Here is a 21904-nt window from a genome sequence, read left to right on the forward strand (position 1 = left end):
TTTTAAAAAACTAGTATATTTTATCTTTTATTGTGATTGCTTATATATTTGGATTTTTCTGCCTATTTTGTTTTGTACTTTCTATTATTCCATGTTTTCCCTTTTTTTCTTGTTCTTTCCCCCTTCTATTTGACAGTTACTTGTTTTAATAATTATTCATTAAATTATTCATGATTCATTTTACTGATTATCCTCACATTTTAAACACTTATTATAACTTTAATGAAATATAGATTTGGCCAATATCCTAAGTCTCTACTCAAACAATAAAATGAACTTGGAAAACTTTAATTCTGAATACAACCCTCCTCATCTCCCTTGTCACTGTGGTGTATGGTATTTTAGTTCTTGTTGATTAGTACTCCCCAAACCAGTAATTCTTTTTTCTTTCTCCTTTTTTATTATTTTTTTAAAAGATTTATTTATTTATTCATTCAGAGAGAGAGAGGCAGAGGAAGAAGCAGGCTCCATGCAGGAAGCCCGACATGGGACTCGATCCCAGGTCTCCAGGATCACACCCTGGGCTGCAGGCGGCGCTAAACTGCTGCGCCACCAGGGCTGCCCCTCTTTCTCTTTTTTTAAAAAAGATTTATTTACTGAGAGAGAGAGAGAGAGAGAGAGAGAGAAAAAGAGAGAGTGTAGGGTGGGGAGGGCAGATGGAGAGCAAGCAGACCTCTTGCTGAGCGGACAGCCAGTTGCAGGGCTCCATCCCAGGACTCTCAGATCATGACCTGAGCCAAAATCAGGAGACGCTTAACCTCCTGGGCCACCCAGGTGATTCTTTAAATTTATTTTTTTAAAACATTTTAAAAATATTTTATTTATTTCTGAGAGAGAGAGGCAGAGACACACACAGGCAGAGGGAGAAGTAGGCTCCATGCAGTGAGCCCACATGGGACTCGATCCCAGGTCCCCAGGATCAGGTCCTGGGCTGAAGGCAGCACCAAACCGCTGAGCCACCAGGGCTGCCCAATTCCTTAAATTTAAATAACCACTGTGGCTACCATTATTGGAAGTCTCAGGCTTAGATTGTGTAGGATTCTGTGAGTTATAGTAAAGATTTTGGCTTTTACTCTGAATGATATGAAAAGCCTTTGGAAAGTTTTGAGTTGATTTTAGTGGAGCCACTTTGGTTGCAGTGTTGAGAATAGACTGCAGAGAACAAAGATAAAAGGGGACCATTTAGGGGATCCCTGGGTGGTGCAGCGGTTTGGCGCCTGCCTTTGGCCCAGGGCGCGATCCTGGAGACCCGGGATCGAGTCCCACATCGGGCTCCTGGGGCATGGAGCCTGTTTCTGCCTCTCTCTCTCTCTCTCTCTCTCTCTGTGACTATCATAAAAAAATAATAATAAAAAATAAAAATAAAAAAAGGGGACCATTTAGGAAGCTATTGACACTTTCTCTGCTGATATGATTAGAGACAATCTTGCTTTCAATGAATAAAGGTTTTGTATTATATTTTCCTTTCATCCAAAAGATATTTAGTCTCCTATGGGCCAGGTTCTGTTCTAGGTGATAGGGATTGTGAAAGAAAGAAAGTACTTGCCTAAATGACCCTTATATTCTGAAGAGATTGACAGTAAACAGATAAGGATCACAGGTGGAGAGCTTAGTGTTGGGAAATAAATTTATATCATTTTTTAAAATTTATGATAGTCACAGAGAGAGAGAGAGAGAGAGGCAGAGACATAGGCAGAGGGAGAAGCAGGCTCCATGCACCAGGAGCCCGACGTGGGATTCGATCCTGGGTCTCCAGGATCGCGCCCTGGGCCAAAGGCAGGCGCTAAACCGCTGCGCCACCCAGGGATCCCGGGAAATAAATTTAAAGGGGAATAAAGTTTCCCTAATGTCCAACTTGTCCGTAATATCTGCCTGTGGATATGATGAGTTCATCTGCAGAGATAAAGATCAAGTCTGCTACTGTGATACTCCTCTATAGTATTTTTTATTTTTTTAAAAAGATTTATTTATTTATTCATGAGACACACACACACACACACACACACACACACACACACACAGAGGGGGCGGGGGCAGAGACACAGGCAGAAGGAGAAGCAGGCTTGCCACAGAGAGCCCGACATGGAACTTGATCCCAGATCCTGGGATCACGACCTGAGCTGAAGGTAGCTGCCCAACTGCTGCACCACCCAGGCGTTCCAAGAGTCTTTATTTTTTAAAAAGTTTTTATTCAAATTTTGGTTAGTTAACATACAGTAATATCAGTTTCATGTGTTCAATATAGTGATTTAACACTTGCATGCAACACCTGGTGCTCATCACAAGTGCCCTCCTTAATCCCCATCACCTATTTAACGTATCCTCCTACCCATCCCCTTCTGGTTACCATCTGTTTGTTCTTTAGAGTTAAGAGTCTGTTTCTTCTCTCTTATTTTTTTCCCTTTGTTTCTTAAATTCCACATATAAGTGAAATCATATGGTATTTGTCTTTCTCTGACTGACTTCTTTTCCTTAGCATAATACATTCTAGCTCCATCCACATTGTTGCATAATGGCAAGATTTTTTTTAAAAGATTTTATTTATTTATTCATAAGAGACATAGAGACACAGGCAGAGGGAGAGGCAGGCTTCATGCAGGAAGCCTGACATGGGACTCGATCCTGGGTCTCCAGGATCTCAACCTGGACTGAAGGCAGCACCAAACCGCTGAGCTACCCGGGCTGCCCCCAAATGGCAAGATTTCATTCTTTTTTATGACTGAGCAATATTCCATTATGCATATATGTGTGTGTGGGGGGGTGTGGGTGTGGGTGTGTGTATGAGCTTTCCCTTTTCTCTATATCCTTGCCAACACCTGTTGTTTTCTTCTAGAATCTTTAAAAATTTTTTATTTTACTGTGGTAAGAATACTTAACATGAAATCTATGCTCTTAACACATTTTTTGGTGTACATTTTGTTAATTACAGGCACAGTGTTGTACAGCATATCTCTAGAATTATTCATCTTGCATAACTGAGATTGTATGCCTGCTGATTAGCAACTCCCCATTACACCCTCATTCCAGCCTTGGAGACTCTTAAACCCTATGCCTGGAAGGCCTTCTAAGAGGTTCTTTTTAATTAATTAATTAATTAATTATTCTTCTAAGAGGTTCTATTGTAATGTGAACACCACGTGGACTTCTGGAACCCGGAGATGCCTCACACGGTGGGCTGGTCTCCAGTCAAATCTTGATGTTGTTTTGCAGGCTGGGAGGCCTGTCATAAACCAGGAGTAAGCCCAGAGCTTCCTCAGAGAATTTCTAGAAACCAAGGCATGGTGGCCTGACAGCTTAAAACTCAGAGCTTGAAGGAGGCCAGAAGATGTAGCTGGACTATAAGTAGAGTTCTAGTCCAAGGGCAGGCTGGCGCCTCTGTCACAGCATCATTCCACTCAGTTGAGGATCTGGTTCTCTCATCCCATGGTGTCTGGCCCAACCATGATCTAGAGCCAGTTGAGGGAGCCCCAAATGCAGCTTCTGGCCACTAAGTTGAAGGGAGAGCAGGCATAGGTAGGATTTAAGGAGCTTTTTATTGTTATTCTTATACTCCTCACCTCTATCCCCAAGTGTAAGGTAGTTTTCATTAAGTTTAACTATTTGTTGAAATTAAATGAAATATTTGTACCTGGGCTTAAATTTAGGAGCACAGCTATGGAATCTGGTTTGAAATATAATGACTAAGGGGCACCTTGGTGGCTCAGTGGTTGAGTGTCTGCCTTCAGCTCAGGTTGTGATCTGGGGTCCTGGGATTGAGTCCCACATCAGGCTCCTTGCAGAGAGCCTGCTTCTTCATCTGCCTGTGTCTTTGCCTATGTCTCTGCCTCTCTCTATGTGTCTCTCATGAATAAATAGAAATCTTGAAATATAATGACTGAAAATGTCATTAAAAATGGGTTGGGGTGACTGGGTGACGGGCAATGAGGGGGGCACTTGGAGGGAGGAGCACCAGGTGTTATGCTATATGTTGGCAAATTGAACTCCAATACAAAAAATTAAAAAAAAAATAAATGAAAACCAAAAATCTCATAAAAGATGTTCTTCTGTTAAATTAGGACTTGAAAACCTAAGTATTTAAATTAACTAATGTGACATAACCAAAATCTTACCTGTGTTTTCCAATCCCTTTTATGGAAAAAATAGTTCTCAAAGAAGTTCAGCGGCTCTCTTTTCCTTAGCATTTCTAATTTCTGTATGTCTTTGAATGGCTTTCCCATCACCACCCCGTCCACATTAGGAAACAATGGAAAGACGGGTATTTTTGAATATGGGCTACCTGAAGGAGGATTGCACCCTTAAAAGATAAAAACAAAAATGGTATTATGAACAGTGTAGGAATAAATTTACATAAAAGACATGCATGCAGTGCCTGTTTTGCTCTGTGTCTAGTCTTCTCAGTGGCCATGACCCCTGTTTTCACTCTTTTGACCTCCCTCCCCATCCACAGAATCTAGGCTTCATCCAGACTCTAGGCTTCACTTGTATCAGGAGGACTCAGGTGAGGATGTAGATTTGTTTTCAAATGATATCTGTCACTCAGAATAGACTGTGGTTCTGCTTTTATAGTACTTGGCCTCTACTATTTATTTCTGACTAGTAATGTACAAATAAGTCCTTTACAACAATGGGAGAGGACAAATGGTTCTTACTCTTGAGCTCTTCAAGAAATTTAAGTAAATCCTTTTCTCTCATTATTGCAATCCGGGCAGCATTTGCAAAGGCAGCTGTGCTTGAACTTGGAGGTGTGCATATATCTAGTTTAAATCTCCTTTTTCCATAACCCGTAGTGTAGGGGCTCCACGACATTCCTGATGTGGTTTCCTGGAATTTTCTTTGGAAATAGCTAAAAAAAAAATTAATCCATAAAAGAATAAAAAGTGCTGTATAGTCCTACTGAAAAAGTGTCTGTTAGACAAAAAGAAAAAAAAAAGTCCAGTTGCAAGTTGCATGATGAATACATTTATTTTAAAGTTAATTTGCATATTTGTTCAATATTATTAAATGCTTATTTCTGTGACATTTATAGAATATCTATTAATACTTTGCACAGGCTATTTGGCTAGTTTATATTTCTAGTCTCTGGGCTTTAGTTTCCTTCCTCTGCCCCAAACTCCTCAGTCCTGTCTAGAAAAATATCTATTGATTGTGATCATTGACAAAACCTTAAGTGGTACCAGCTTGAATGCAAATATTAAACATACCTATGATTATATTACTTTATGTTGAGTTTAAAATGTAACTTTTAGTTAAAAGAAATCCTTATTGCATAGAGTTTGAAAAATAAAAGTATAAAAAAGAAAATATCACCTGTAATTTTACTATTTGGTAAATCACTACTGATTACATTTCTTTGCAGTTGTGTGTGTGTATGTGTATGAACATGTGTATAAACAGATCTAGTAGATCTATTGGTATTCATTTATGTTATAAATTCTAAAATTACATCAGGCTATGTATGCTAAAGGACTCTCATTCATAGCACAAACATCCCCAAAGGTAACATCTGATGTACAGACATGCATGCCTTAAATATTAATGGTAGATCAGATTCCTTCTTGTAGCTAGAATGGTGGATTTCCTTTGCAGCTGTGGTAGAGACCTGGCTGCTGAGAGGGAAGGACTTGTTTCTTACTGACTTGGTGTAGTGGGGCTTCAGTATGAATGTGGAAGACCTCACACTTCTCAGCATGCTGGGCAGAGGAGCATCACTTCTTAATGTCCCAGAGGACAAAATATAACACCTTGGTTTCTCATCATTATGTAGACAGGTTTTTCTTTTATAACAATGGGATCTGAGATGATGACAGGCAACTTTTTTTTCTCTTCTCTTCTCAGAAAGAGGGAAAGAACTCATTCTAAACTTTGGAACTGCAGCAGTGGTTTGGTAGATGTGCCAATAGCATTCTGATTGAAGCCTGGATTATTTATTTATTTTTTAAAAAAAGATTATTTGAGAGAGAAAGAAAGTGAGAGGAAGCACGAGTGGGGGAGGAACAGTGGGAGAGGGAGAATTCAAGCAGACTCTCTGCTGAGAGCAGAGCCCAACACAAGCCTCCATCCCATGACTCTGAGATCATGATCTGAGCCAAAATCAAGAGTTGGATGTCTAATCTACTGAGCCACCCAGGAATTCCTAGGGTTGGCTTATAATCAGATAATTCCTTCCCTGTCCTTGAAACCAACCATCCCCAGTGCTTTCACTCTTCTCTGAAAACATATTAACACTTAGTGTAATTTAATTCCTACCAGGTCCTTCAAGGTTCACCTTTTCTTTCCCTCCAAGTATCCTCTGTATACTCTACAGGTCTGAGTGTGGTTTGCAGGCCAGCAGCATCGGCAGCACTGGAGACTTGCCAGAAGTGCAAATTTTTTTTTTTTAACATTTTATTTATTTATTAGACAGAGAGGACAAGCACGGCGAGCGAGTGGCAGAGGGAGGAGAAGCAGACTTCCTGCTAAATAGGAGCCCGACATGGAGCTCCATCCCAGGACCCTGGAATCATGACCTGAGCCAAAGGCAGCAGCTTAACCGAGCCAAAATAAGAAACTGACCCCTCAAAATACAAATTCTTGATCCTCACATAAATCTATTGAATCAGAAACCCTAGGATCCAGCAATGTTGAAACAATCACTCCAGATGATCTGATGTGTGCTAGAATTTGAGAACACTGCTGCAGTCTATATTCTCCCCTTCCCTGACACACTAATCTTTGCTCACCGGTTACATACCATGTTGTATTTATAACTAGTGGCTTCCTTCCCTTCTTCTTCCCTTATTTCCTTTTGCAATCTTTCTTTAATAACACAGATTTTCCTGAAATCCCTTTTGGTTCCTGGATGCCTATTCATATTTAAAAGTGAGAGTAAACATTCTTTAAGACCAATTAGAAGCTTTTTGGTATGGTGGGTTGTATTGAGTGGGAACTTCACTGTCAGCTAATTGGGTGGAGCCCAATTAAAGAGATTTAAAAAAAGATTTTATTTATTTGAGAGAGACTGAGTGAGACCAAGAGAGCTTGAGCGGGGTAAGGGGCAGAGGGAGAAGCAGACTCTCCACTGAGCGGGGAGCCTGATGCAGAAGCTTGATCCTGAGACTCCCAAGATCATGACCTGAGCAGAAGGCAGAGGCTTAACAGACTGAGCCACCCAGATGCCCTTAAGAGGCCTTTTAATTGTGATTATCCATGGGTTTTGCTCTCTTGGCTAGTCAGTTACCCTGGTGAGGGATTGTCTGATATTTTAATTGAGTGGTATGAATCTAGCTGTCAGCACATTGGGACCTAGGGAAGGGGAAGGTGACTGGTGGGGCGGGGGGCCTCATCATTCAATAAGTGGACTTTCACATAATTCTGGGTTTCCACTCTGATACCTTCATACTTAGTTATGTCTGATATCCCCGAGTCCAAACAATACTTCTGGTATATCTTCTTCAGAAAGGTAATTGTCAGGGCAGTCCCTTGGTTGTGTGGGGTTAGGGAAAAGAATCTAAGGGTCAACCTGCTTCTCATGTTACTTTTAACCAGTCTTTCTGTTTCAGGATTCTCCTGCTCCCTACTTTCAGAGGTTGTTGGTGCCTCAGTTCCTGAGCCTGTCAGGTGTTCTATGATGAGAACTGGCTTCTTGACCTTCTCCACAGCAGGTGTTCAGGTGTCAACTTGTTCTGAGTTTACCAGCGGGTAAACAGTCATCCATTTCCTTTCAGTTTCCCAAATTATGTTGATATCTCTTGTCCAGTGTTTTCCCTTTTTTTGTGGGTTTATGCCCTCTAAAATTCTTTTTTTTTTTTAAAGTTTATTTTCTTGAAGATTTTACTGAGAGAGAGAGAGAGAGAGAGAGAGCAAGCAGGGGGAGGGGCAAAGGGAGAGGGATAAGCAGATTCCCCAATGAGTAGGGAGCCCAACCTGAGGCTCCATCCCAGGACCCTGGGGTCATGACCTGAGCTGAAGGGAGACACTTAGCTAATTGAGCCACCCAGGTGCCCCTCCCTTATGATTTCTTAACTACCATCTTAACTGTCAGATCTAACTCTACCCATTTAGTTCTGACTTCATCTGGCCTCACTTTAGCATTTAATACTGGGGGAAAGTCTATCCTGGTTTGGATTTCTCTGTGGCTCTGGCTTCTTTGACTTCACACTGTCATGGTTCCCTTCATGATGACTAATGTTTTGACTCATATTTCGTTTGCTGACTTCTCTTTTTCTTTCCATTCCATAAGTATGGGAATTGCTCATGGTTCTGTCCTCAGTCCTTTGCTTTTTTCCTCACCCCCTCCCCACCATGGGGATAGAGAGAAGTGCACAGTTAAGAGGTAGGTTTAGGAGGTCAAATAGGATTTCATGATTGGTTGGATGTGGGGATTGACAGAGCAGCAGCAGCAGCTGAGGAGGATGCTGGGTCTTTGGCAATTGGATAAACACAGTGAGACAGTGGAGTCACTCACTGACATTTGAAAGCCAAGTGGAAGAACTAGTAGAAGTGGGGTTGGGTGAGGGAGATGAATTAGGTTTTGACATTTTGAGTTTGAGGTACCTATGGGACTGCCCAGTAAGCAGATGGAACCCTAGAGAGGGATCTGGGCTAGGTATACAGCCTGATCTTCTCTACGCCATGTTCTCCTTGCCTGTCAAATGGGTGTTGGAGCCTACCTCACATGGTTGAAGTAGTGATTAAATGAGGTCATTCAACAGAGGGCTATTGAGTGTAAATAATTTTTTCTAGACACTAAGGATATAACAGTGAATAAAACAGACAAAAATAATCCCTGTTCTCATGGAGAGCAGCATGAGAAAATACATAACAAAATAAATAAGTAAATTATATACTATACTAGAAGGTGATAGTGTGAAAAAAAGAGAAAGGGAGACAGGGAGTGGTAGGAGGGCTGAATTTTAGATGGGGGGACAGAGAAGTCCCTACTATATGACAGTATTTGAACAAAGACCTGGAGGTGGGGAGATAGTGACTCATGTGGATATCTGGGCAAAGAGCATTCCAGATAGGGGGATCAGCAAGTGCAAAAGCCTGGAGGTGGGAGCATGTCTGGTCTATTTGAGACAGCAAGGAGGCCAGCATGGGTTGAACAGAGTAACAGGAGATGAAGTCAAAGAGTTCAGAGGTGAGTGCAGATAATCTAGAGGGCCAGTAAGTCATGTAGAGTGTGAGGCTTGTACTCTGAGGGGAATGGAGAGTTTTGAAGGTTTTGAGCAGAGAAGCAACATGATCTGATAATGTTTTAAAAGGATCATTTGTAAAAAAAAAAAAAAAGAAAAAAGGACCATTTGTTGCTGTATGTGTCAAGACATCAGGTAGGCAGAGGGCGTGCTGAGAATAGATGGTGGAGTGGGCAAGTCATGGAGGTGGGGAGGAGACAGTAATCCACAAAAAAGCTAATGCATGTAAAGTGCACACTCAGCATGCTATGCTCAATAAATGCTATAATCAACTATGGGCATACCTATAAAAATCTAGGATTAACCAACTCAAGATCAGCTTTCTCAGGAATGAATGATTCTTTGCCACTCATTTGACAATTAATTATGTGTTATATTTTGTGTCACTTCACATCTGCATATTTAGTTATCTACATACTTATGGCTTTTCTCTCAATTTATATTTTAAGTTCCTTACATGCAAATGCTATGTATTAAACACTTGATTTCCTTAGAAACCAGGTTTATGATAAGTAACAGCCAAAATCTTTGTCATAATAAAAACACTAGCTAAGATTTCCTGAGCACTACTGGGTGTGAAAGGCAGTCTAGGGGAATGGATAAGAGCATGGGTTCTAGAATTAGACTGTGCTAAAATCCAGGCACCATTGCTCCTTGGGCAAGTTACTTAACTACCTGTACTTCAGGTTTTTCATTTTAAAATGAGGATAATAGTATCCATTAAGGAGGTGAGGATTAAAATAAATAATATATATGTTCTATGACTATTCTAGCTACCTCCACAAAATAATAATATTTATTGAGCTCTAGGAATATTTATTGAACCACTTCACCTGCATTATCACATATCCCCACAACTGTCCTATAAAGTAGGTATTTTTAGTTTTATTATTGTAAGGTAGGTATTATTATTGTTGTTTCCATTTTATAGGTGAGGAAACCAAGGCTGAGAAGTTAAGCAATGTGCCAAATTTGTGTACCAATAGCAGGCATTTAATAAATGCCTTTGAATCGGAATAAAGAGTAGAATTTTATGTACCCTTTGATTCTATATCTGACAGATATAGGATAGCATAGAGAGATTACCCATTGAAGATTCTGAAAACATTCTGTATTTTTAAGTCTAAGAGGGAAAGCAGGATGCTTTGAAAGAGTATGAGCTAAAAGGACTGATAACAGCAATATTAAATATCTATAATACAATGATGAAAATAGATTGAGGAAATTTATCTTTAGTGGTATTTACTGGAATAAAGCACATTTGGGTGTGAGAATGTTTCCTCATCCTCTATTTGCAAGTCCAGTTCTGGCTCAGCTACAATCCAAAGGCTACTTTGGGAGGTCTGGAATCGCTCTACATTAATCCAGAGTCAAAAGATCTCTTGGGAGCCCCTGGTAGTTCCAGCATGAATGGGAACATCTTCCAAACTAGATTTCCAAGGCCACCCAAAGTCATCCCTGGAAAAGTCTTACTCTTCTTGGATTCTATAGCCTAGGGTAGGAGAGTCTGAACTTTTTTGGCCATCTTATGCCTTCAGTAGGCCCTGAGATGGTCTGAGGTCCATCTTGTGATTTCGGAGTTAGTAGAGTGGGGATGAAGGAATAGGTCTCATGTGGCATGTGAGCATTGCCACAGACCCCTTCTCCTTTGTTTTGGAGCATACCCTGTGGACTAGGATGTTAATCAGATGTGACTGCTTTGTAAATATCTTCATAAGTGCTTCTATGAAGGCTGATTTTATCCTTCTTTGCCACTTACCTTACTATTTCCATTATAGCCTTTCTTGGTAAAGCTGAAGTCTCTACAAGCTTTGATAGTATTTCAAACAACAGGATCCCTGGGTTGCCAGCTAAATCTAAACATTTCTCCTTTTCTGGAACTATGAAGGGGAAAAAATTCAAAATGCCTTCTGAAAAAATATCTATCCAAAGAAGTAATAAGCCTTTTACAGTCTTTTTATTTTATTTACAATATTAATACTAATCCAGGTACTAGAAAATTATAGAAAAACATTCAAAATCCATTTCATTTGGTAGAAAGGTCATTTTGATTACTGAATAGACTGATTAATCATTAAAAAATACTTTAGTTCCATGACTTCTAAATAAATATTGACTTATAAGTTAATACATTTAACATAAACACGACTTATGCATTAAGGACTATTGTCTTGTTCTTCTGGGTAAAGGAATTGCTGATAAACATATCTCAGGCTTGCAGGCAAACCCTCATTATTACAGTAGTACTTGAAGCAGTAGCTTCTGCCTCTTTTAAGGACAGTTCACTGCCTATGAATGAATGTATTTTCAAAACCATATACAGTATTTGGAATTTGGAATATATTTATCCTAGAAAACATGACACAAATTGTAGTTAGTTTTCCCATGCAGACTGTTAAACTCATAAACAAATCCTCAGAGGACTAATAACAGTATGTTAAGGACACCTCCACCTCATTTATGACCTTGTGTGAGAATATGCTCTTTAACCTCCAGCTGACTCTCCAGTCCTTGTACTGAGGGCGGACTTCATCAGGATAAGGAGGATATTTTTGGAATAGTGAATGGTCTATACCCCAAATTTGCATGAGAGAGAGCATTTTTCTTTTTCTAAAAAAAAAAAAAAAAAATCATTTGTAAAGAGAGTACCTCCCAAAGTGGCACATGCATTTGGTAAAGAATATTATAAAAGGTGACTGAATTTTTCTACACTATTCTAAGTGTTTGCATTGGAGGGCAAAAAGCAGTGTCTCCTGCAGAAGGACTTGACACATTTAAGTTAGAATTCTAAACTTGTATCAATTTGCTTAGCAAATATTGTTTTGGAGAAGCAGTAAGACAGTAAATCTCATCCCAGAATATGCCTTCCTCACTTGTCTCCTGATCTGAGGCCTAAATGAATAATGGTTACTATGCAGTGAATTGCAGCCACCCAACCACCATCTGTTCAGTAATATCTCTACTTACCCACAGCTTTAAGGAAGAGGTTCTTATCTGTTAGCACCTTTATAAAGTCTGAGAAATTCACCTTCCCATCTCCTGCAACAGAAATCTAAGGCTCAGAACAAGGACATAAGATGCATTTCAGTAATCAAATTATATATTAAAGAAAAAATAAAAACACCTTGGACTATTCAATAGTTAAAATCAGACAGCATGTTAAAGCTGGAGACTTGCAGGATGCCTGGGTGGCTCAGTGGTTGAGCGTCTGTCTGCCTTTGGCTCAGGGAGTGATCCTGGGGTCCTGGGATGGAGTTCCGTATAGGGCTCCCTGCAGGGAGCCTGCCTCTCCCTCTGCTTATATCTCTGCCTCTCTCTCTGTGTCTCTCATGAATGAATGAATAAATAAAATCTTAAAAAAAAAAAAAAAGCTGGAGACTTGCTCAGGGGAGAATTGGTCTTGAAGTGGTTTTAGCACCAGAATTTGAATGACCCACAGCCACCAGAAGCAATGGTGGGAGTATAAACGTCAAACTAGGGGGTTTCAGCCCCTGCAGTCCTATCTACTCACTCCTTTCCTAGAGACTTGCCATTTTTTCAAGGAATCCATTCCAGCTTTCCCACACCATACCCACCTCTGATTATTTCTTTTTTTTTTTTTTTTTAAAGATTTTATTTATTTATTCATGAGAGACACACACAGAGAGAGGCAGAGATATAGGCACAGGGAGAAGCAGGCTCCATGCAGGGAGCCTGATGCAGGACTCGATCCTGGGACTTCAGGATCACACCCTGGGCCGAAGGCAGGCACTAAACCGCTGAGCCACCCAGGGATCCCCTGATGTTTCTATTATTATAACACCCCAAAATTGTACCCACTCTCCTCTAATGTATAGGCTAGTGCTATTAGAGGCATGTGTGTGTGTTTTGATGCAAGAACAGGAAAATTGGGCAGAGTTAGTAGAAACAAGTGACACCTTAATTAACTGGTGACATTGATTCATAGGTGGAACTTATGCTACTTTAATGAGGCACTGGTAGTTTGGTGGGGAGAGGTGAAAGGAGATAATGCACTGAATATATATTCCATACAACATATCAGCTTGGGCTGTAATCACTAGTCAGTATATTCATTTTTTTTTTTTTTTTTTTTTTTTTTTTAGTCAGTATATTCAAAGGAAGTATCTCAAAGCTTTAAAAATATAAACAAGGGATCCCTGGGTGGCTCAGCAGTTTGGTGCCTGCCTTCAGCCCAGGGTGTGATCCTGGAGTCCCAGGATCAAGTCCCATGTCGGGTTCCCTGCATGGGGCCTGCTTCTCCCTCTGCCTCTCTCTCTCTCTCTCTCTGTGTCTCATGAGTAAATAAATAAAATCTTTAAAAAAATAAAAATATAATTTAGGTGGCATCTAAGGATCGAAGGAAAATTTGTACTATATGATTCAAATGGAAACAAGGGGCTTAGAGTTTCTTGGTAACATGTCAGTTTTGAAATTCTCAATGCCTTTATATCTGTTATTTCAACGCACCCTTGGAAATGTACGTCATGACAGGTAATCTGAATTTAATATGAATGTGACAGTCACTTTTAGTTTCCACACAGGGTTTTTCAAAGAATAGTCCATTTTGTAGCATTACTTTGATTTTTTCTGCATTACTTTGATTTTGTGACTTGTACATATACCTTACTGATACCCTCAAAGGGAAACACATATATGTACCTTTGATAATAAATGAGATTTCTTATGAAAGAAAAAATATGTTTATAAAAACCTTTTATGAGAAAAATAATCATAAGTCAAATACTCACGATCAATATCAGCACACCTTAATTCATTATAGACATCACGCTTGGTTAGATTCATTCCCAACTTAGCTAAAGTGCACATCATTCCATGTAAATCAATACAGCCAGTTTTATCCTTGTTAAAGAAGTTGTAGGCATCTTGGAAGGCTGAGGAAATGTAATTAAGTTAGGCAGTTATTCAAGAATAAGTACATATTCTGGTAACTAGGACAGACTATATGGTTGACTGGAGATCATGTTCTGGAAAAGTATTGAGAGAAAAATGCGTACTTAACAGACATTTTTATTTTTATTTATTTTTTATTTTTTAAATTTTTATTTATTTATGATAGTCACACACACAGAGAGAGAGAGAGAGAGAGAGAGGCAGAGAGGCAGAGAGGCAGAGACACAGGCAGAGAGAGAAGCAGGCTCCATGCACCGGGAGCCTGATGTGGGATTCGATCCCGGGTCTCCAGGATCACGCCCTGGGCCAAAGGCAGGCGCTAAACCGCTGCACCACCCAGGGATCCCAACAGACATTTTTAAAAAAAGATTTTATTTATTTATTTGAAAGAGAGAGAGTGTGCATGTGTGTGCGTTAGCAGGGGGCCAGAGGGAGAGGGAGAACAGGCTCCCCCATGAGCAGGGAGCCCCATATAGGGCTCTATCCCAGGACTCTGAGGATCATGACCTCAGCCAAAGGCAGACACTTAAACAACTGAGCCACCCAGGCACCCCTTAATAGATATCTCATATAAAGGACAGCATCCTTCCAAGAGATTTGAACTAGAATAAACTACTTGGTGGAAAACCAAATATATTGCTAAAATGGCCTTTGAAAGCTGTCCACACCTTAATTCTTGGAACCTGTGAATGTATTACTTATAGGACAAAAGGGACTTTGCAGATATAATTAAGATAAATCATCCTGGATTACTGAGTGGGCCCAATCTAATCACAGGGTCCCTTAGGCAGCTAGAAGCAAGAGAGATGTGAGAAGGACTGGACTCTGTTGCTGGCTTGAAGATGGAAGGGGCACAGTGATGTGACACACAGAGAGCCAGAGCCTTAAGGAGTGAGAGAGTCTCTTGGCTGATAGCCAGTAAGGAAGTGGCACTTCAGCCCTAGAATTACAAGGAACTAGGTTCTGCCAAGAACCTGAATAAGCTTGAAAGCAGATTTTTCTTCAGAGCCTCTTGATAAGAAATCAGGCTGGCCAGCTCCTTCATTCTGACCTTGCAAGACCCAGAAAAGGGGAACTAGCCGAGCTGGACTTCTGGCCCACAGAACTGTGAGATAATGAATTTGTGTTGTTTTAAGTTGCTAAGTTTGTAGCAATTTGTTGTGGCAGCAACAGAAAATGGAGGCACCAAAATGGACCCAAATTATATGTATGTGAATGTGTTGAATAGATTCAAAAGTTTTTTTCAAAGACATACTCAGGGCATTAAATGGAACCAAAGTTAGACATGTATTTTCTAAAATTAGTGAATGAAGAAATTAACCCAGAATAAAGTATATCTCAAATGGCACCAGAATAAAACTTATTTCATATCACATTCAAGTGTTAGCATCTGTATGTATGAGAGTGATTCATCTTGTGGAGATATAATGATACCTGCCTTAAAATTGTGTGAGTAGGTAACATTTTTCTCCCTTGGTTGAAGGAAGGCTTCTCTAGGGCTGGAGTCATCTCTAACTTGTTTCTAATTTCTCCCAGTATTTCTAGCATGTCAGTAGGCATGTGCCAGGTGCTGCTTCAGGTGCTTAGGGTACATTAGTGCCCTAATGTGCCAGGTGCTGCTTCAGGTGCTTAGGGTACATTAGTGCCCTAAACAGACAGAGATCTCTGCCCTTCTATAAATGAAATGAATAGGTAAGTTGGATAGCACGTTAGAAGGTTAGAAGATGGTGACGCCTGGGTGGCTCAGTGGTTGAGCATCTGCCTTTGGCTCAGGGTGTGATCCTGGAGTCCTGGGATTGAGTCCCACATCGGGCTCCCTGCATGGAGCCTGCTTCTTCCTTTGCCTATGTCTCTGCCTCTCTCTCTCTCTCTCTCTCTCTGTGTGTCTCTCATGAAAAAATAAAATCTTTTTAAAAAGAAGGTTAGAAGATGTTAAGTGCTCTGGAAAAAAGAAAAAATAATGCAGGTCGAGGGGCTTGGCGGTTCCAGGGGTTGAGGGGTAAGTTGCTTGTATTAAATAGGTGAGATCTGAGCAAAGACTTGATGGGGGTGAGGGAGTGGATATCTGGGAGAAGAGAGGACCAGACAGAGGGAAGAGCAAGAGCAAAGGCACAAAGGGGAATGGGCCTGATATGTTCCAGGGACAGCAAAAGGCTAGTGTGGCTGGAGCAGAGTGAGCAACAGGAGAGGAGTTGGAGAGGTCAGAAAGATGTGTGTGTGTGTTTGTGTGTGTGCGTGTGTGTGCATGCACAGTAACGTTTTTACAATTTTATTTATTTTTTATTTTATTTTAGATTGGTTTTAGATATAGTTGCAAATTTTATTTTTGGATTGGTTTTAGATATAATTGCAAAGATAGCCCAGAGAATTCCTGTAGATCCCTCACCCAGTTTCCCCTAATGTTAGCATCTTAGAGTACTCTGATTCAATTTGTCACATCTAAGAAGCCAACAGTGGTTTAGTGCTATTAACTAAACTTTTTTTTTTTAATATTTTATTTATTTATTCATGAGAGACAGAGAGAGAGAAAGAGAGAGGCAGAGGGAGAAGCAGGCTCCATGCAGGGAGCCCGACATGGGACTCGATCCCAGGTCTCCAGGATCAGGCTCTGGGCCAAAGGCAGGCACTAAACCGCTGAGCCACCAGGGCTGCCCCTATTAACTAAACTTTAGATATTAATCAGATTTCTTTAGTTTTTCCCTAAGGCCATTTTTCTTTTCCAGGATATTACATTTAGTTGTTTTATCTTTTTAGCCTCTTTTCTGTAACAGCTTCTCAGGCTTTCCTTGTTTTGGAAGACCTTAACAGTTTTGAGGAATATTGTTCAGGTATTTTGTGGAAGTCCCTCAGTTTGGGGTTTTCTAATGTTTTTCTCATGGTTTGCTTGAGATGAGGGATTTTTAGAAAGAAGACCAAAGTGAAGTGCTATTCTCATCAGTATATTAAGGTTATGTATTATCAATATGACTTATCACTGATATTTATCTTGATTCCTTGGCTGAGGGAGTGTCTGTTGGGGTCTTCCACTATAAAATTACTTCCCTCCTTTTCATATTTTACTCTTTGGAGTAAGTCACTAAAGGAAGTCCAGACTCAAGGGACCGAGAGCTGGGGACAGGAGATCTAAGTTCTACCTCCTGGAGGAGGTAATATCTACATTCATTATTTGGAATTCTTTTGTTTATTTTTTTAAGATTTTATTTATTTATTTATTCATGAGAGAGAGAGAGAGAGAGAGAGAGGCAGAGACACAGGCAGAGGGAGAAGCAGGCTCCATGCCAGAAGCCCGACGTGGGACTCGATCCTGGGACTCCAGGATCACACCCTGGGCCAAAGGCAGGTGCTGAACCGCTGAGCCACTCAGGGATCCCCTGGAATTCTTTTGTAAGAGAGATTATCTCTTTTCCATTAAAAAATTCAGTCTCCATTCTGTCAGGAGTGACTTGCAGGTATTTATTTTATACTTTTAGTTATAATCCAATACTATTTTATTTTTGTTGCCCAAATTGCTCCAGCCTTAACCACTGTGAACCCCCTTTGAGGTTGGCCTCTGCATCCCTTTGAAAAGCTCCTGTGTCCTTTTTTTTTTTTTTAAGATTTTATTTATTCATGAGAGACAGAGAGAGAGAGAGAGAGAGAGAGAGAGAGAGAGAGAGAGGCAGAGACACAGGCAGAGAGGGAGAAGCAGGCTCCATGCAGGGAACCCGATGGGAACCGATCCCAGGACTCCAGGATCACGCCCGGGGCCAAAGGCAGGCACTAAACCGCTGAGCCACCCAGGGATCCCATCCTTTTGTTTTTTGAGAACTTCCTTACTTTGTCATTGTAAGATGTTGCAGGTTTGTCTTGTATATTCCCTACCCAGGCACTAGAATCAACCATTTATCCAAGCAACTCTGCTTCTTTTATAGGAAAAGGGCATTTAAATTTCTGGGTGGTGGGTATGCTTGTTGCTGTGGGGGTGTTAGTGCTTAAGTCCTTTCAACAGACAGAGCTAGGAAATATGTGTATGAATGCTGATACACATATTTATTTCTTGATTTACTTGTGTGTATTCCTATGAAGCTAAACATGAGTTCACAGGTGTTCACACTGATGTCTCAAATCTAACCCAGTACTGCTGGTTCACTTTAGCCTTCTCACCCAGTTTCTCTGTAACTTCACACCTTCCCACTCCAACAATGAGAATCCTGGCTCCCACCGTCCACCGTCCATTTCCTGAGTTATTCCATCCTAGTATATAAGTATAACAATTGTAGAATTTTTAAGCTATACCCCTATGAGAAACAACTGTACTGGCTAGAGTACGTTGTTTATGTATAGTTCCTTTGTGTTTTGTGTTAGAGTTTGTAGTCAAAACACCATTTTCAAAGTCCCTCAGGTCAGTCCTCCCCTTACCGCTCCCTGACTTATGTTTTAGCAAGATCACTCTAGGTGTCATTACGTTTGGGTAGAAGTATGGAGCATCAGGGGGCTGTTGTGGGTGAACAACAATGTATCTCAGATCAGGGTTGTAGCAGAGGTGGTACAAATTGGCTGCTTCTAGATATATTTTAAAGGGAGAGCCAGGGCAGCCTGGGGGGCTCAGCAGTTTAGCGCCGCATTCAGCCCAGGGCATGATCCTGGAGACGGGGTGGGATTGGGTCCCACGTCGGGCTTCCTGCATGGAACCTGCTTCTGCCTGTGTCTCTGCCTCTCTCTCTGTGTATGTCTCTCATGAATAAATAAAATCTTTAAAAAAAGAAGCTTCCAATAATTTAAAAAAAATAATAAAGGGAGAGCCCATGAGGTTTCCTGGTGGACTGATCAGTAGGCTGAGACAGAAGTGTCAAGGATGTCTCCAAAACTTTTTCCAGAACAGTCAAAGGAGATGGGGAAGGCTATGGGTAGAGCATATTTTAAGAGTAAAAGGCTGAGGTGAAGGAAGAATAGGGAGTTATTGCTTAGTGGGTGTGAAGGTTCAGTTTGGGAAGATGAAAATGTCTGGAGGTGGATGTGGTGATTGCTATAGAACATACAAATATATTTAATGTGTTGACCTGTACATATACACTTGAAAATGGTTAAAATTATAATTTTTATGTTATATATATTTAGCTACAATAGAAAAGAGAGTATGAGGAACACATCAGGAGTTCAGTTTTAGACATGTTGATTTTGAGATGTCTACTAGACATACAATTGGAAGTGTTGAGGAGGCAGTCAGAAATGAGCCTGGAGCTGGGGAGAGAGGCTCTGGTTGGACATACACATTTGAGAATTGTCAGCATATAGATGATGTTTAGAACCTGTTCCTTCCTGCAGAAACCACATGTAAGGAAGGCTCTTGCCCATTCTTACCTACTCCTTGCCTCCTGAGTGACTCTGGTGCTGCCCCTGTGCAGCCCTTCATGGTGTGCTGTGTCTCTTACTTCTAGGGATCTATGAGTATAAAACACTTCTTTCTCTTTAACAGTCATATCTGTGTCTGTATGTCTGAAAATACCTGATTAAAATAGATCCTTGGGGGACGCCTGGGGAATCAGTTGGTTGTGTGTCCAACTCTTGGTTGGTTCAGGTCATGATCTCAGGTTAAGATCTCTTTGGTTCAGGTCATGGGATTGAGCCCTGCCTTAGCATGGACTGTGGAGTCTGCTTGAAATTCTCTCCCTCTGTCCCTTCCCCTGCTTTTATGCTCTCTCTCTCTCTCAAATAAAATAAATAAAATCTTAAAAAATAGATCCTGGGAACCCTTAATACAAGCACCAATGTATATTAATGCACGATAGAAACCTTAAACTTTTAGAAGGCTATAAATAGTTATTATTAAGGCATTTAGCTCAGTTTTACAATGAAAAATGCAATTCTGATTTTGACAATCTCTTGTTTTTAAGCCAGCTTTCCCAGCAGTAAACGTGATTCTTTGATTTCTGTTTTGTTTTCAATTGGTTCCAAGTTTGGAGGAGTAAAGCATTAGCCTTCTCAGAACCAAAAACAGCCATGATTAACTTTATTTATTTATTTTCTTTCTTTTCTTTTTTCTAAGGAGTCATGCCTTCCCTTTCCTTTGGGCCTTTGCAGATTCCACTCTTTCTGTCCAGAATACTTCCCTTGCACTATTTGCTTCCTACTCATTATCCAGCTTTCTCTAGGACTCCTCTCTTATCTGACCAATACTAAGTCAGGAGACTATCTTTCATGTTCCCCAAATACTTTATACTTCCTCATAACTTGTGTCATATTGTGATTTAAATGTTTCAGTCTAAAATTCATGGTTTAATGGTCTGGGTTCCCTGAAAGAATTCCTATCAGGGCAGTGACAGTGACCATGTCTGATTTTTTACTTGTTATGTTTCCTATGCTTAGTATAATATGGGCTTTAAATAAATATTTGCTGTTTGGATTAATAAACTATAGCCAGTATAGCTATTTATACTGCCCCATTACTTGATTTCCATTTGACTTTGCATTTTTTTCTTTTGTACACCCACAAGTTCTTAATTGAATAAAAATATTTGTCTAGGACTGTCCAAATCCAAGGAAGATGTTTGTTTAAAAGTAATCCCCCTTCCTTCCCACAAATTAGGCACTGAATTAGAACTTTTGCTCTCAAATAGCAGAGTACTACAGAAAACTCTTGAAATCACAGATCTCTCTTAGAGAAGAAAATGATCAGATTTATCAAGGGGTCATTGTTTATGCTTTCATTTGAGGGCTGATTTTCATTACCTTGAATTTGTGAAGTATTCAGCCTCTTTTCTTTGTGTTGTAATTGGCAGGGGAGAGATTCTGGTAAATCTTTATACCTGACAAAAGACATGAAAAGATTTAATACATATATGAAACCAGCAAATATTAGTTCCATTTATCAGTTTTTGTTGACTGGAATGACTGTAAGCATCACAGTGTACCTCCTAAGGGACCTGTTACTGTCACTCGCCAATAGTTACAGGACGGGCAGTGAAAAAATGCTGGCTGCTGAGGTCCATATTTGCCCTATCCCTGCGTTGCCCTTATACCCTTAAAAAATCTGATTTTCTTCATTTTACAAAAGTGGAAACTGAGGCTCAGAGGGATTAAATAACTTGTTCCAAATTGCGCAGATAATAGGTGAAAGTCCTGGGATTCAAATTCAGGTTTATCTGACTCCAAAGCTCAAGGATATAAGCCCTACACTATTCCTATTGCTAGAAATATAAGTTGCTTTAAATTTTTATTTTATTTATTTTTTAAGATTTATTTATTTATTTATTTATTTATTTATTTATTTATTTATGATAGACATAGAGAGAGAGAGAGAGACACAGGAGGAGGGAGAAGCAGGCTCCATGCTGGGAGCCCAATGCGGGACTCCATCCCGGGACCCCAGGATCGCGCCCTGGGCCAAAGGCAGGCGCCAAACCGCTGAGCCACCCAGGGATCCCCATGTTTTAAATTTTTAAATGGTATAAATAATCTTATGGTGAATATCTTTATACTGAAAGCTTTGTAACTGTAGTTATTTTATGACTTTAACTGCCAAATTGTATTTTTACCAGCATATAAAATAGAGGTAGTATAGCTATACATTATCTCTATGTGTATCAACTATCTATCTATCTATCTATCTATCTATCTATCTACCTTTCTAACTTTCTTTTTTTTTTTTTTTTCCTTTCTAACTTTCTATCTATCATCTGATGCAGAGAGTGCTTCTAGAAAGTTTGGAACCTTGGGTGACTTTTCATTTTCTCAGAAAAATAAAATCTGGAAAGAGAGAAAACATATTAATATTTGCAGATAGTTTGTATAGATCTGCAGGAGGTTATTAATTTAGGAACATAAAAATATATTACCTAAAA

The 21904-nt window shown here is 40.1% G+C and overlaps 1 protein-coding gene across 13 annotated transcripts in view; it reads right to left on the reverse strand.

The window, feature by feature from the left end:
- The window catches only part of EFCAB3 (EF-hand calcium binding domain 3), a 93203-nt gene that overhangs the window by 6036 nt on the left and 65263 nt on the right, over positions 1-21904 (reverse strand). For all 13 annotated transcript variants that reach the window (XM_077853931.1, XM_077853930.1, XM_077853933.1 and 10 more), the window contains 6 exons: positions 20793-20869; positions 13922-14065; positions 12141-12212; positions 10933-11053; positions 4650-4843; positions 4110-4294 (listed from right to left, as the gene is read on the reverse strand). In XM_077853931.1, coding sequence (XP_077710057.1) covers positions 4110-4294; positions 4650-4843; positions 10933-11053; positions 12141-12212; positions 13922-14065; positions 20793-20869 — 793 coding nt within the window. The remainder of the gene's footprint in view (positions 1-4109; positions 4295-4649; positions 4844-10932; positions 11054-12140; positions 12213-13921; positions 14066-20792; positions 20870-21904) is intronic.

This window comes from Canis aureus, chromosome 16, assembly GCF_053574225.1.
Source record: "Canis aureus isolate CA01 chromosome 16, VMU_Caureus_v.1.0, whole genome shotgun sequence".
Taxonomy (NCBI): Eukaryota; Metazoa; Chordata; class Mammalia; order Carnivora; family Canidae; genus Canis; species Canis aureus.